The sequence below is a fragment of the Carassius gibelio genome, chromosome A7 (genome assembly GCF_023724105.1).
Source record: "Carassius gibelio isolate Cgi1373 ecotype wild population from Czech Republic chromosome A7, carGib1.2-hapl.c, whole genome shotgun sequence".
NCBI classification, from domain to species: domain Eukaryota; kingdom Metazoa; phylum Chordata; class Actinopteri; order Cypriniformes; family Cyprinidae; genus Carassius; species Carassius gibelio.
The window spans coordinates 37,289,643-37,306,722 of record NC_068377.1 but is presented as its reverse complement, the minus strand read 5'-3'; the positions used below and the strand labels follow the sequence as shown (position 1 = coordinate 37,306,722).

The 17,080-nt window shown below is 35.9% G+C and overlaps 1 protein-coding gene across 1 annotated transcript in view; it reads right to left on the bottom strand.

The window, feature by feature from the left end:
- The window catches only part of LOC128017541 (basement membrane-specific heparan sulfate proteoglycan core protein), a 1,082,135-nt gene that overhangs the window by 914,105 nt on the left and 150,950 nt on the right, over window positions 1-17,080 (bottom strand). The window contains exon 14 of the mRNA XM_052602945.1: window positions 8,427-8,462. Coding sequence (XP_052458905.1) covers window positions 8,427-8,462 — 36 coding nt within the window. The remainder of the gene's footprint in view (window positions 1-8,426; window positions 8,463-17,080) is intronic.

Sequence of the window (17,080 nt, the reverse complement as noted above, 5' to 3'; positions counted from 1 at the left end):
TATTATTTCACAAGGAGGCACAGTGAGGAGTAAAGTTATGGGTAAATCCCATTTTCCAATCATTAAAACTTGTTTATGAAACTCAGATATTTTAAAAGGTATTTTAGAAATGTCAAAGTCACATTTCAAAAGAAAGTTTAACCCACCGAACCTCTTGAAAATACTTTCTGGAACATCAAACCATATTGAATCTGTCTTCAATAAAAACTCAACCACTTTTAACCACTTTATTTTAAATCTTCCTGACACATGACAAGTTTTATATTTAATTATTGTATCTAAGGCATAGAAACAGTTAACAAAAATAAATGTTTATTATAATGCTGAATGTGGTGTTATATCAGGAATGGAGTTGAAAAGGCTTTGGTCTGGTGCTTCTCTCTCATGAAGAGCACAATAGAGACACCAGAATAGAAATATTGAGGATTCTGCAAATAAAATTACAGTTTTATATTATAAACATATGCTTACTGTTTTGTAGACCTAGTCGTATTAATTCAGCTTCAGCAAGAAACTCATTCACTCGAGGACCATCGAAGACTTTCTGGACATTTCTGATCTAACTGAGCTGCCTGACTTTCCTCTCATTGATTTCTTCTGCCATGAATCAACAAGCGTTACAATCTCCACTGATCTGTGATCTTACACTCTTTGTGTGACACTGATGTTAAAGAGGAGAGATGTGGAGAGGAGACTGATGTCTCTCCTCGTCTGATTCACTGCAGGTTTAAAGAGGTCTTGATGCTGCTAAAAATAACATTATTTTGTGTATTTGGTGTAATGACGTGTTTATGTGGTTTAAAGTAAAAAAAAAAAAAAAAAAAAAAACATTATTTTCCACATAATGCCTTCTGAAACACGTCAATTTTTACAAGGCACAAAGCGAGGTGTGCTCTGATTGGCCAGCTTTAGTGCGTTGTGATTGGCCGAATACTTCAAGCATGTGATGTAAATGTTAACTTAACAAGAGGACAGAACTTTACTATAAAACTCTTCACATGTACTGTCTCTACTCTCATAATTTAAGTTGGACATCTCTTCACAATGCACATTCTGTTTTTCTAATTTGGAAACAGTAACACACTATTTTTTTTAATGTGATTATGAAAATGATTTTGGAACAAAATGTCTTGGCTTGTTTTCTCAGCTTACAACACACTTTTTAGGTTTGAGATAATTAATGTACTTAATAAGAAAGCTGCTAAAACTACAGTATTAATAGGGGAAAACATGAATTTGATGTAAGGGTCACCACATGTGTATTCGTTGAAGATGACATTTTATGTGTAATTTTACATTTTAAATTATTCTTTATTTTAATTTTTGATTTAAACAAAAGTTTTACTTTTCATTGTTTTTTCTATTTACATTTAATTTGTACTTTTCTTTGTATTCTGGTAGAGTATGACTCTCTTCCTTATCTCCTCTTTCCTTCTGCTGATAATGAAATGATCCACCACAAACACACAAAGTGAAAAAAAGAGAAAGTAATCTGAAAGGGTGTTGTGGCACAATGTTTTCTCTTCCACAGATGAAGATAAGTTTATAAATCATGAAGCTCGTGTCAGAATACCAGTCTGTGAGTCAAATCTGAATCAAGAAAACTCAAATATTATAACAACTTCATCTCAGACGACAGATAAAAGTGAAAGATGAATGAATGAGTGATCGTTACAAACATGAATCAAATACACTGAACACGTGTGTGACGCGCTAGAACAGACACACTTTCTCTCTCACATCACACACACACACACACACACACACACACACACACACACACACACTTGAGCATCTCTTTTCTTTTTAATGGCGGTTACATCCCTAAATGGAAATGTAAGTGTTTAGTTTAATTACTCACCATTTACAGCGAGATAAATTCGTTCACTCTCCTGTGAGGATGAAGGACTTCCATGTCTCTGTCCTTTACACCAGAACTGACCCGCATCAGATTTAGTAGCTCGTCTGATAGTGAGTGTGTGTGTGTTTACAGTGTAACGATCAGACGACTTTACACTGTCTGTGCCTTTATACCACTCATATGTCCAGCCACTGTAAGACTGTGTTATCACACACTTCAGATCGACCGTCTCTCCAGTGAAGACAGGACTCTCTGGATCTACAGTCAGCTGGGGTTTGGGTAAGTCTGTGAAGATAAAAACATGAAGTGACTCAAACAGTTCAAAGAAGAAAATAAATGTCTTAGAGTATTATATACTTTTACAGTATGAATATTATACAAAGACTGTCATATTTCATAAGGCTGTTTTTTCATACGTGTGTGTTCACTCCTGTGTGTGTGTGTGTCTGTGTGTGTGTGTGTGTGTGTGTTTGTGTGTCAATGTTGTTGTGTTTTGGTTTAGTAAGTCACTTCACTCTCTCTGACTTCAGGACTAAACTCATCTCTATTGAACTCTGTGACTAAAGTAATCATTAGGTGTGTAAGGATACACTCATGTCACCATTCACTTCAACACATGACACTGATCTCACTATATACTCCAAACAAGACTGGAACAGAGTTCAAATGACAATTTAATTATTGTATCTAAGGCATAGAAACAATTAACAAAAATAAAATTTTCATTAAAATGCTGAATGTGGTGTTATATCAGGAATGGAGTTGAAAAGGCTTTGGTTTGGTGCTTCTCTCTCATGAAGAGCACAATAGAGACACCAGAATAGAAATATTGAGGATTCTGCATGGAAGCTCAAGTGTGTGTCCTTCTGGGTTTATTATATTTTGTGCATCATATTTGATACTAAACTAAATCTATTTAAACATCTGTTTAATCTAAAAATGATTCACTGTTTCTATCCATGATACTGACATGATGATGCTCGTGTGTTTCTGTTTTGTGTTACAGGACTTTTATGTTGAAGTGTTTTTCTCTTTCCATTGTTTCTGTGTTCACGACTATTGTTACTATTGTTAATATATTTTATTGTGGTGAATTGCCCAGTGCTTGCTTTGTATTACGTACACTCTTAGAAGAGATTGAACCTTTAGAATTCAAAAAAGAACCTTTAAGTGCAAAGATAAACTTCTAGTTATCAAAAAGGTTCAAAGTTGAACTTAAAGGTTCTATAATGGTCCACTGGTTATTTGGCAGTTATTTTAAGAACCTTTGCTGTGGTAAAAGGTTCATATTAGAACCTAGCATATTTAAGGTTCTTTCATGAACCTTTTCTAAGATGTAATGTAAAGACTAGACTTAGTACAGTTAGAACACGGTTTGCTTAACTGTTACATTAGTAAATTATTCATTTACACACCCAGTATTATTTAATCTTATTCATTTACTAATTGTGATGTCAGATGCAGTTGTGGCAACGTTGTTGATACAGTTTGTTTTGTCTGTATTCATGGCCACCTCACATATCTCTAAATTGCACAATAATATTTAGTTCACCATGTTGTTGTACATTTTTAGAACACAAATAAAAAAAAAAGAAAACGAAGAAAAAAATAAAAATAATAAAAATGAAAAAAAAACTAAGTTCAGTTGTATGATCATAAATGAACCAGAAGCTATTCTGTGGTAAATGGAGAGAGTGAAGTGAAACTCTTGCCCCTAAAAATAAACTTTATGTTCAATAGGCTATCTTCATATTTTACAGCTGTACATCCTTTAAATTTTCCCCATACCACATTCAACCTTCAAATCTCAGAAAGCCTAATTCAGCTCAAAACATGACAAGCGACAAAAGTGAATGAATCAAAACACATGTTTTCAGACATGTGTATATTATTGAGGAACACCGTTATGTCATTTTGTAACACTCCTTCAAATGTGAAGCATATCTATGTTTGTTGAGTAATGTTTCTTCAGCAAGATAATTTTTCTTTCTTTCTTTCTTTCTTTCTTATTAGTAATTGTTTTCATCATCATCATTATTATTACTTTTATTATTGCGATATTGTTTCGATTTTGAGAATAAAAACAATCAAAGCATTTGCATTTAAACCAGGGCGAAGGTTTCTGGGTTTAATACGCAAGTTGTGCAACGCAACGCAAAGCACTGAATCTGTTACGCGCAAGATCAGAGATCGCGAGGAAAACCCATTACAAAAACATTCAAGGGCACACAAGATGTTAATGAGGCCACAATATTAAGTCACTTTACCCGTCCAGAGTTAATTATTCTGCGTATATCGTGGTTACTAAAACACCTCAAGACCTTTTCTCTGATGTTTTATTTCTAGATATTTGTAAAGCTTTTAGCCGGCTGGTTACCAGAGCACTCGTGTTTTGATTATTTACACCAGCAGAGGGCGCTGTGAGCTACACTGATTGCTTGGTAATGTGCTGCTACTTCATTCCTGAAGAACTGAACCTGGACGACAGCAGGACGCTATTATCATCAATCCTCAGAAGAGACACCGTTGTCCCTATATAAAGGTAGTATGTCAAATTAAAATAACACTGTATGTACTTTATAACTGCCTTTCTAACTTTATAAATATAATTGTATGACTCCTGTTGTTTTAACAGGTACTGAAACTGATGGAGACACTTTAATGAACCTAATAAAGCTTAAATATTACAAAAAATGAAGGATGAAGTTACATTTATAAGATTACAAGAAAACCTAAATACCGAGATGCCAGCAAGACCACAGACACCACGAGTAAGTTACTATTCTACATGTGTTTACAAATATGTGGACACCTTTACTAATTATTATTTACTATTGTAATTATTTAATGGGATGTACGGAAGAACTTAGTGACTTTGACATTTTCTTATATTTATGCATTTGGTTGTTATTACAAAGCAAATTTTTAATGGGATGCTCAGTTAGGAGTGATGGTCAGGTCAGGTGTCCACATATGTTTAGCTGAACTATACTGTTATCTTTGCAAATCATTGAGCTGTTTTTACCATGGAAACTTTTTTGTAGGACTTCCTGTTGATATTCCACCTGGATCAATCTCAAGACAACATATTGCTTGTTTGTAGCAAAAAAAAAAATAATAATAATAAAAAAATATTTTAGACCAGAGATTTTTTCTTTGACAGGACAAAGCAAACAAGATCAAAAACAACTCAAGGTCGGTTTGATTAAATGTGCATATACATGCTAATATGTTATTGAACATATATATTTAATATGTTCTCCTCTGGTTTATGGCAATGGAGGCTTATTTTGATCTCACTGTGGTAAGTGTTGATTAAAACTGACGTTATACACCTTTCTGAAACAAGATAACCTCTCAATCACTTCACACAACTCACGTAGGTGTAATCTTGTAGTTACTGACTTGCTGAATTGTGGTTTTGTGATGAACTGATTTGAGTCTTACTCCTGTGTCTGAATTAGTTTATATGAATTGTTTTAGAGAAATGTAAAATTAATTGTTTTCTTGTTTAGAAGGACATGTCAGATCTTAGAAGATGGTTTATAGATCTGATGGAGAACTTTCCTCTAGTAGAGAAATCTTTTTAAAAATTGACTCAAATGCTTTTAATGCAACTGTTAAAATAAAACCAAAAAGTCTTATTTTTATTAATGTGTATTTGCAGTCACGGGAAAAGATTGCACATTGAACTGAAGATGAGAGACAAACTCTTAAAGGAACTTTTACACCCGTCTTCTGCATATCGATGAATATAGGCTAAATATTACTGTCTCAATTGTGTAGATTCTTAGAGAGCACATTAACTTCTTTCTAATGTACAACTCTGTGTTTGCTGCTTTAAAACATGAGTTGATATTTGCATGGATCTGACCCGGTAACGTCTGAACACAAAGCAGCTTCGCTCACAGGTGAAATGACATAAAGATGACAACGACACGTTTCTGAGGAGAGTCGGTTCCTTCAGATTCATTCAGTTAAAGACATCTGCGACGCGTTTTGATGAAACATGCAGCGCTCGTATTTATTCAGTGACATCATCGCTCTTTAAAGTCTAACCCAGCCATATCACGACTCTTGTCTTTCGATTATAATCAAGACATTTCTTATACTATTGAACATATTCAGATCTTTTCATGGCCTTAAGTTTGACTCTACTCACTCCAGGAGTTTTAAGGACCCCTCAGAGATCTGCTTTAGCCCGAGTCCTGATACACTTCTGACCCGACTGAAGACACAAAAGCCCCGGGACGTCAGGCTAGTGATTCTGAGAGCCCTGCAGCTAGAAAACACACAATCTACCCGAGAGAAGACGTCTTTCACTGCTGTACGTTAAGAGGATGTTGTTAAATAGAGAAACACAATTATATATATTTGAACTTCTAGCTCTTAAACTTGGACATCATTATTGAAAGACAAATTCAAGCAGCAAAAGCAGCAATTACTGTAGACTATGTTTCTCTTTCATAAAAATAAATAAATTATTAATAATAAATCATTTCTTGTATTCATACATGGTTGCAATTAAATTTCAGTTCAGATTTTTAAGTGCCATTATTTAAAAATGCTTTATTGACTGATGTTCATAGACGGTCAGTTGTGTTTTCAGATGTTATGTCATATCGTATGTTTGTAATATCACAGTAAATCCGTCTCCTAAATGATTACACCCATGTGCAGTCACAGCTCATCACCCTAAAGTCTCCCTGATTTCAGCTGGACGCGGCTCACAGTGAAAATGAAGGTCTTCTGGTCACTTTGACTCTCTGGACGCTGGCGATGTGAACACAGTTACTGTTCATGATGCTCAAACTACTGAAGAAAATCCTCAATATTGATTTGGAGGTTTATATGAATGTGTTTCTGACGAGAGCTGACTGTTTTCTGAGAAGTTTATGTGGAATAATTTCACAAAGATTGTCTGAACATTCGGTTTCTGCTTCAAATTGATTATTCAATCAAATTATGTGTATGATTATTATTGTATAACTAAACAATATGAAATTAGATAAATTATATGTAGATTAATTATATAACTAAAATAAGATAACTGTAATTCAATTTAATTAAATAAAGATGTCAGTCTTTATCTTTTTATTTTAAAGAAGAAAAAATATATTTATTTATTTACCCAGTCATTTAAAAATAACACATTTCAGAGCTTTAACAATGTAACCATGATATTTTTGGTTAAAGTTATCATACTGTCAAAATATCATACGGCCCACACCTAAACACAACTGAATCTTATTCTCATGTAGTAGAGAGAGTTTATGAAGATGATGATATTAAACTCACCCTTCACTGAGAGAGAAACAGAGTTTGATTGTGATGAGACTGATCCTCCAGTTGTGTGTCCTCTACACCAGTAATCACCCGTATCAGATGATTCAGATCCTTCAATAGTGAGAGTGTTTTCTTCTACAGTGTAACGCTCAGGCTGTAATATTGAAGTGTAGTATGTGTCTCCTCTCCACCAATCATATCTCCAGTTATTATAATAAGGTGTTATCTCACACGTCAGAATCACTCTCTCTCCAGTGAATACTGTATTGTCTGGAGTCACAGTCAGAGTAGATCTGGGTAAATCTGTGAACAGAAGAAAATAAACTCTGAATATCTGACTTCATGTAGTTGATAGTGATGCAAATGTGGTTAAAATGTACTATGTTATGACTAATGTTGTAATAACATAATTTTAATTCATTTGTTTTGTCAATTCAACTGTATTTAGAAATGAGAAAGTTATTAAAACATTATTGAACAGTTCTTGTTCTGGTCGGTAGGTGGAGCCAGAGGTTTCAATAAAGCATTTATTTTAGTTTAGTTTATTTTTTGGTGCAAGAGATCTGATCCCAGAGTCATATGCATTTTATTTATTTATTTATTTATTTATTTTTCTCTCAACAGTAATCAGTTCATGTCTCTGGGTCACAGTCCTCCAGTGCTGCACTTTTAGAAACCCTTGATAACCCATCAGTGTCTCGTCAGATTGATGTGGAGACATTCAAACATCATTATTACAAGAAAACAATTACTCTTTTTTTAAAGTTTAACTTGTTTTGTGCTAAAGTACCATGTTTGCATTTATGCTACTATATTCTGAGAAATTATGTAACAGAGCAATTATTATTATTTTTTTATTTTTTTTCTCATCTGTTCACATGTTTATGTAATAATATTCATGTCATTATACAGATGTGTGTCCTCATGAACCATCATGACAGATCACCAGAGTTATACATTGAAGATATTTTAAATGATCTGAACATCACAAAAGAGTTCATGACACACTGTTGTTTTGTTGTTATAGACTACAATAAGCTTTTTATTTATTTTTTTTCATTTAACTTTCATCATAAACTGCAGAAACAGCAGTGTTTTACAGCATGAGGAGCTACACATATAAATGATGCTCAGTGAAGATGAACAACAGCTAAATATGGACATGAATTATCAGCAAAGAGACAAATGTGTGATCCTCATGTGATCCATGTAGACAAATAAACTACTACAACACTATTCATATTTAATAAATCAAATGTAAATCAGTAGAGCACAATACCTTGAGTGAGTCCAGAGTGGATGAAGGACATCAGCACTAAACACAGAAGAAACAGATATGAATCATTTCCATTGGTTCAACACAATGCAGATCACAGAAACATGTCTAGAGTTTCAGCTGAAAGTGTTTCTCTGTTTTGATGCTCCATGAGAACCGATGGAGGATATTCTCCATCATTTAACACACACAATGTCATCACAGCATGGGTCTAGAATACACTCAACCTGTCCCTCCACTCCTCATACTTTTATTAAAATCTACATTTGTCTCACACATGTTTTCAGTCAAGTGTGTTCAGCTCGAGGTTTTCAAGAGACAGTGTGAAAAAGTCTAGATTTAAATTCAAAGAGACAAAATAGTTTATGAATGACCCGGCGTCTTAATTGTGTCAGAAATGAGCCGATGTGAACATTATGAAGCACTAGGGATATGTCTGTACCTAATTTTCCTGTTGTGATTAATTGCTCATGCTTTTACCACAGTATACGTTATCATTAAATATTTGAATATCTAAGATTAATGAATGTTCAGAAGAATTGTTTCATTGGCAGTTTATGTTGACTAATGAATTAAGCAAGGAATAATTGACAATGGGCCGTTGAATTATTAGAAAAATAATGCACACCTGAGGTGGAGATGTGGTCACGACGTGAATAAACTACATTTACCACACCTCAAGACATCGATCCGATGATTTAATTAAAGATTTAATTAATCGTCTGGTTTGTGAACTTAAATTGCTATTGTGCGTATGACTTCTTTAACGCATCTCTTCCAATCCTGGTAACGGAGGCTTGAGACAGGGGCTGGGACCAAAAAGTGGCCCTGGACTTTCTGGCCCACTGCAGCCCACCACAACATAACGCATCTGCCACTGTTTTGAGGTCATTAATTAATTTAATATTTAAGTATACAGTTTGGGGATTTTAACCAGTAGGGCAACTGATCCTCCGTTCATTTAGCGACTCCTAGTGAGCGATACATGCTCATCACGACACATACATTCTTCTAGAACCTACACTTTGCGTTCAGTTAACAGATCCATACGAATCATGCATGGAACAAAAGTTTATAAACTCAAACGATAGCTTTATGTGTTTTACAGATGAACTTGAAGTCTTTATTTATTCGAGATGTTCAATAATAGATCATCTTTGACTCGGTAATAGAAGTTCATGACCCGATTTGTGAACAGATGATTCTTTTGGGTCAATATTTTAAAATATGCTTGTGTGAATGCTAATGTACCTCTGTGCGTCTCTAAACAGCGCTATTATTACCTCGCTAGTGAGACATGTCATCTGTAGCCTAATTGCTGACTGATCAAATCGTCAGGGCAGCGCTGAACACCTTTTTGTGCAAACTGCGTGACCGTTATTACTGTTAACTATGTGAAGTGATCTGGAACTGTGATGCGGTCAGAGAGCTGCCTGGAAATACATTCACTGTGCGTTTCCCAGAAAATAATGTCACACCTCAGAACATTCATCAGCCAATCAGATTCAAGCATTCAACCGCCCGTAGTATAACTAATGTTACCTAGTGAAGCCCTAATGTAAAGTGTGAACGAATAATAAAGAATCAAAAGTATAGGGCATGTTCTAGTCCAGATTTTTTTTTTTAAATAGCCTATTAAGTCTAAATATTTATGTATTTGCCTCAGTGATGAACACCATAGCAGATCCACAAATGTGAATGTCTATTTAAATCCGTTTTAGAAAGTAGTGCAGCTGCTTTATTTATGGGGTTTCCAGGGTAATGGCTGCATTTCATTATTTAGCGCCATCTGCTGTCAGAGAGTGAATGTGCTTTCATTCAGCGCGTCTCTCACGTGTTCCCCATGCGTGCTTGATTACATCAGAACACACACTCTTTCAAGCAGTAAACAGAGGTGTTGTGTATTTTGACCAGTTGATGGGAATATTATTCTTAAAATGCATTCCAAATTGTTAATAATTTTTATATATAATTATTCATGGTATTTAGAAGTGCCCACGATAACAACATTATTCATATTAATTACCAATTAATTACTAATTAATTGAGCATATCACACCAGTCCTCAGGTCTTTACACTGGCTTCCAGTTACATTTAGGATTGATTTCAAAGTACTTTTACTGTATATAAGTCACTAAATGACCTAGGACTGAAATATATTTTAGATATGTTCTATGAATATAAACCTAACAGAGCACTCAGATCATTAGGATCGAGTCAGTTAGAAATATCAAGGGTTCACACAAAACAAGGGGAGTCCTCCTTTAGTTACTATGCTGCCCGCAGCTGGAATCAGCTTCCAGAAGAGATCAGATGTGCTAAAACACTGGTCACATTTAAATCTAGACTCAAAACGCATCTGTTTAGCTGTGCATTTATTGAATGAGCACTGTGCAATGTCTGAACCGATTGCACTATATTTTCACAGATTTTTTTTATTATTTATTATTATGTTAAATCATTTTCTAACTGTTTTAAATTCATTTTAAATAAGTATTTTTTTTTTAAATAATTGTAAAAGTTTTAAAATTGCTTGTTTTATTCTTGTTATTATTTTTCTTCATTATTATTTTACTTTCTTTTATGTAAAGCACTTTGAATTACCATTGTTTACGAAATGTGCTATAGAAATAAACTTGCCTTGCCTTGTCTACCATGATATATTGCATTACCGCACATGTCTATAGGAGCGCAAAACACTCTCATGCAGTTTATATTTCATTCACACTGGAAGCTGGAGTGTGTTCTCGTGCAGAAAGTCAAATACAGTAATTAATTGTTGTTCAGAAGACAGAAATAACACAATATTGATGTGCGATGTTTCCCTTCTAGCAAACTATCAGCTATCAAAGCTAAGCTGAATAAAAAACAGAAACGTTTAGACTGACAATAGCACTATATGAAGACAACGAATATGTGATGAAATAATAATATAATAATAATAATAATAATAATAATAATATATGGTTTATGTGTGTGTCATCTTCAGGTAGGCTAACAAAATAATAAAATGTGAAAAATACAGTGCTAATTTATCTATTATAGTATTGAAATGATAATATATATATATATATATATATATATATATATATATATATATATATATATATATATATATATATATATATATATATATATATAAATAAAAGTATATAAACCACAATATAGAGAAAATATAGAGAAAAATATAGAACACAAATGACTGTTTATTGTCCAGCAGTGTATTTGATTTAACCAATTAAAAGAGATGAGAAAAAAAATAATAACCTGTTCTTTAGATAAAAAACTATATATATATATATAATGTATGTAGTAAAACAGTTGCACACTTGTAAACACACATTACAAGCAGATATGAACATTAATGTGATGATTGTTTCTCATCACTGACTCATCACTGAATCATAGAGAATTTATAAAAAAATTTTTTTTTTTTTCTATACAACTTAATGTTGTGACACTGGACTAAAACCTACTGACTTTTCTCACAGAGTTACAAATTCACAACATTTTTTGGAAAATTTTCCCTCACCTTATTACACTTTCTGTGTTTCGGGTAAAAAATGACCGGCCTACAAAAATAGCTTATAAATCTTTTATTATGCTCTATATCACCAAATATTAAATTCAATATTTTTGTCACCTTGTTTTCTTTAAATTGGGACAGACTTTGAATTTATTTTTAAAGACTGATCGTTTGCAGACATCATTGATCTGAGCCTGAAACACACTATAGTGTGATAAACAGTGCAAATTATTTTCATAATTTAGTGCTTAGTGACAAAATGAAACACAAATAATGCTTTTTTTCCTCTCAAAAACTGAGGTCCATAATCTCAATATTAATAACACCTAATTTAAACGCACTTTTTGAAAGGGCTGCCCTTCAAATGTGTTACAGGGTTTTCAGCAGCTCAAGGGTTAATTGTGACACTATAGTGACTGTGAAAGAATCTGAACACTTAGTGTGTTTTCACATGAAGTATATTTTAAATTAACCAAACTCAGTTCAGTTAAAGTGAACCAGCGGTGAGTATGTATATGAAGTATATTAAGAAACAATAAATATGTTGTTCAAAATGAAGACCGAACACACTTTCTGAGTGTCACGTGTTAGAGGAACATGTTCATATGTTAATGATGAACTACAGCTGTGGTTTTTCTGCTGAGAACAGACTTCACACATCTGCTAAAAATGATGTTGAGATAAACTGGTTAAAAATTATTTTAAAAGTGTCTCAGAAAACGGAAGTTAGTTCAGAGAAACATTTGAGCATAATTTTTTAGCAAATGTGAGATGTTTGATAGACTGTGTTTTCTGCAATGAATTTCAGTCATTTTAAAGAGTGATTTAAATCATTTTTTGGGAGGACTATATGCACAATTCATTTTCAATAAGACTAGCAGAAAGAATTAAAATTGATGAAAACTGTTCTCAAACTCTTGATGTCTCTGATGGAAAGTCTATTTAAAGAAACAATATCACACAACACCAAACTCATATTAAACAAATACATCTTAATTAACTGAACTACCTGAAATATGAAGAACGTGTATTATAACAAAACCAAGCAAAAGCACACGTCCACAGAGCCTCCATCTTTCACAAGCAGCACAGATAAATACATGTTCTCTCAAACTCTGGATCTGATCCACACGTAACATATCATCACATTAATCTGAACAATAAAGAATATGATAAACAGCGAGACGGTGGATTCATAGACCCTCCTACACACAGCACAAGCATTAATCTTCAGCTGAATACTGTATTAAAAACAGAAGATAGTGTAGAATATAATGAAATACTCACAGAGTGTGAGAGACAGTGCACTGGAGCCCATACTGACACATTAACAGACTGTTTGAACTAAATCAGACACTTCCTGCTTTTTCACACTTCAAGAAGAGATGAGGGAGGAGACAAACTCTACACACAAATACATCAAGAAATAGGAAGAAAACCAGACCCATTCCAAGATATTTACTCATTTACTGCATTAAAGCTGTTAAAGCTGTTTTTCTCCTTGAAAAGAGAAAGTGTTCAGAAATTGTTCTCTCACTGCTTTGTTTTGTTCGTTCACAGTCAAAGCCTCACAGATTATGAACAGATCAGAGAATAGCAAGTAAATCATGAGCTGACTTCTAATGTAGTTCTGTTCATGTAAGACCCGCTCTTATCTGAGTTATTCTCTCATCACCAATTACAATTACAATGTATGCAAGATGGCGACACATCCACGACACATTACTTCAATAACTGTCTGGTTTGGTTCAGCAACAAAATCAGACATCAGAAGACTACAGAGAACTGTTCGGACTGCTGAAAGGATTATTGGTGCTCCCCTGCCCACTCCTCAAGAACTGTATACATCCAGAGTGAGGAAAAGGGCTCAGAAAATCACTCTGGATCCCTCACATCCAAGTCACCCCATTTTTGAACTTTTGCCATCTGGCCGGCGTCTCAGAGCCGCAAACACCAGAACAGCAAGGCACAAGAACAGTTTCTTCCCCCAGGCAATCTACCTCATGAACAGTTAAATGTTCCCTACTTATGCTTATAAATGTGCAATATCCTTATATTTATTTGTTAACCCTCCATCCTAGAACATTCCTGCATCTCACTCAATCCTATTCCATTATCATTTATAGCACAATTGTTTATACACTTATTTATTTGGCAATTTGTAAATCCCCTTTTTTTTTTTTTTTCTTTTTTTTTTCTGTGTGTTGTTATCTCTGTGTACTGGAAGCTTATGTCACTAAAACAAATTCCTTGTATGCGTAAGCATACTTGGCAATAAAGCTCTTTCTGATTCTGATTCTGATTCTGATCCACACGCAGGGGCTTCTCTCTGTCCTGTCAGAACGGTGTTGTGCGGAGGCAAAATAAGCGCCGTGAGAGGAAGCAGAAGAGGGGTTAGCGCAGAGGTATTTGTGTTCACATCAATGATGCGTGGTTTGGTCTCCAAACACTGCTCACCCCTGCTGGAGTTTATGATTATTAAGTGCCAATCGTTCTTATCTACCGAGGGAATATACAGCTATACTGCTCGTTGCTGTTTACATTCCTCCAAACAACAGAAACAGTAACGATGCACTAAATAAACTGAACCAGCTCATCAGTGAGCAGCAGACAGCACACCCCGATGCTTTCCTCATCATAGCTGGGGATTTCAACCATGCAGACTTAAAGAGTGGGTTTCCAAAAACACACCAACACATTAACCTTCCAACACGAGGTAATACAATTTTAGACCTTGTTTACACAACACAGAGAGGAGCTTACAAAGCCCTCCCCCACCTCAGTGCCTCAGACCACATCACTGTCATGCTAATGCCTGCATACAGACCTCTCGTTAAAGTCACCAAACCAGTTTACAAACAGATTCAAGTGTGGCCTGAAGGGTCGTAATAGGCTCTTCAAGACTGTTTTGACACCACTGACTGGAATATGTTGAAGCAGGCTGCCACATACAATAGCACTACTGACCTCCAAGAGTACTCAGAGACTGTCACTGCCTACATCAACAAGTGTATTGATGATGTAACTGTCACATAAACCATCACTGTCCAGGCCAACCAGAAGCCGTGGATGACAGGAGAGGTCTACAGTCTCCTGAAGAAGTGGAGCACTGCCTTCAAAGCTGGAGATGAGGTGGGCCTGAGGACAGCTAGGACCAACCTGTCCCACGGCACCAGAGAGGGTAAAGCCCCTTTCACACTGCACGTCGGACCCTGTATATTGCCGGAACATTGCCGGGTCACCGTCTGTGTGAAAGCAAACACTTCCCGGGATTGATTCCGGCATTGAACCAGGGTCGGGGACCTAGTAACATTGCCGGGCTCAATCCTGGGGTTAGCGCTGTGTGAACAAAAGCCAAATCTAATGCCGTGTTGTAGTGATGACGCATGTTATCACGTGACTCTTTAACCGGCTGTTTTGAAGGAAGATCAACGTTCGCGACAAAAAAAAAATATGTGCAAACTGTAATGAAGCAGAGATCAGTTAGTTTCTCACTTTCCGCGCTGACGCCGAGATCGTTCGCTTGCTTCAGTGGAAGCCTAATGTTTTCGTCAAGTCCTGATGTCACCTGTCATTACGGGACCTTTACGGGTTGTGTTTGAAAGCACGCACATATCCCGGGTAATCCCTGGCAGTGTGAAAGTGCAAAATCTAGCGACCCATTGCCGGAACACTTTACCCGTGTATTTGCCGGAATCGCAGTGTGAAAGGGGCTTAAGAGACAGTACTCCAGGAGGATAGCCCATCATTTCAGCAGCAGAGACACTTGGAGCCTGTGGCAGGGGATACAGACCATTACGGACTACAAGCCCCCACTGCAGACCTGTGACAGCAACATCTCCCTGATGAACAAGCTGAACGCCTTCTTCGCTTGCTTTGAGGAACAAAACAGCACCACTCACACATATAGACAAAAAGGACTCAGAATGCTGTTCATAGACTTCAGTTTAGCATTCAACACAATCATCCATAAACAGCTCATTCACAAACTGGTCCAGCTGGGGCTCAACACTTCACTGTAAAAACTGGCTGTTGGACTTTCTGACTGGAAGACCTCAGGCAGTACGGGTCGGCAGTAACACATCCAGCACCATCACACTGATCACTGGGGCCCCCCAAGGATGTGTGTTGAGCCCGCTCCTCTTCACTCTACTGACACATGACTACACACCGTCACACAACTCCAACCTCTTCATTAAGTTTGTGGATGACACGACTGTGGTGGGTCTCATTAGCAGATGAGACAAACTACAGGAGCGAGGTGAGCCACCTGGCTGGGTGAAGTGACTACATTCTCTCTCTGAACCAACTTCCTGGGTGTGCACATCACAGAAGACCTCTCCCGGACAGACAACAATGCAGCACTGGCCAATAAATGACAACAGCTTCTCTACTTCCTCCTCAAACTGAAGAGAACTAGAGCCCCACACCCCATCAAGCATCCTGACGAGCTGCATCACTGTGTGGTATGGCAACTACAACACGTCCTGCCGAAAGACTCTTCAACGCATAGTGAGAGCAGCTGAGAAGATCCAGGCCATTTACAGAACCAATTTTAGGCCCACAATAGAAACAACCCACAAAATGTTGTGGTTTGCACTACAAGGTACATCACCTACCAAACCACAACACTGAGAGAAGCTTCTACAGAACTCACTTTGACTTTGAACATTGATGCTATGATTATATTAGAGATGTTACCATCTTTATGATTATCAAATCTCTGCAAAAATAAACTAATTATAATAATTGAGACACATAATGATTGAGAAACACTTGCAAGAAGATCAGGCATGATTCTGCAGCCAGATGACCCCAAAAGGCGATTTGCATGTAGGTCAACTGGATGTTGTTTGACCAGGCTTAGACCTGACCTGAGTAGATCATTGGTGTCTTGGTACAATATTTAAAATGTTTAGGAGTAATTATTTTACATTTATTCTGTTATGAAAAATGCTTTGGCAATACAGTGTGTACCTAAGTATGTCATGCCAATAAAGCAATATGAATTTAAACTAATATAAATGTAAGAAAACAGAGACTCTTCAATGTGACATTGAACATATTTTCTAAGAAGGTAAGTAAATGAAAATGACATGCACATGTTGCTGGGAATCTTTTGCCCTTGTT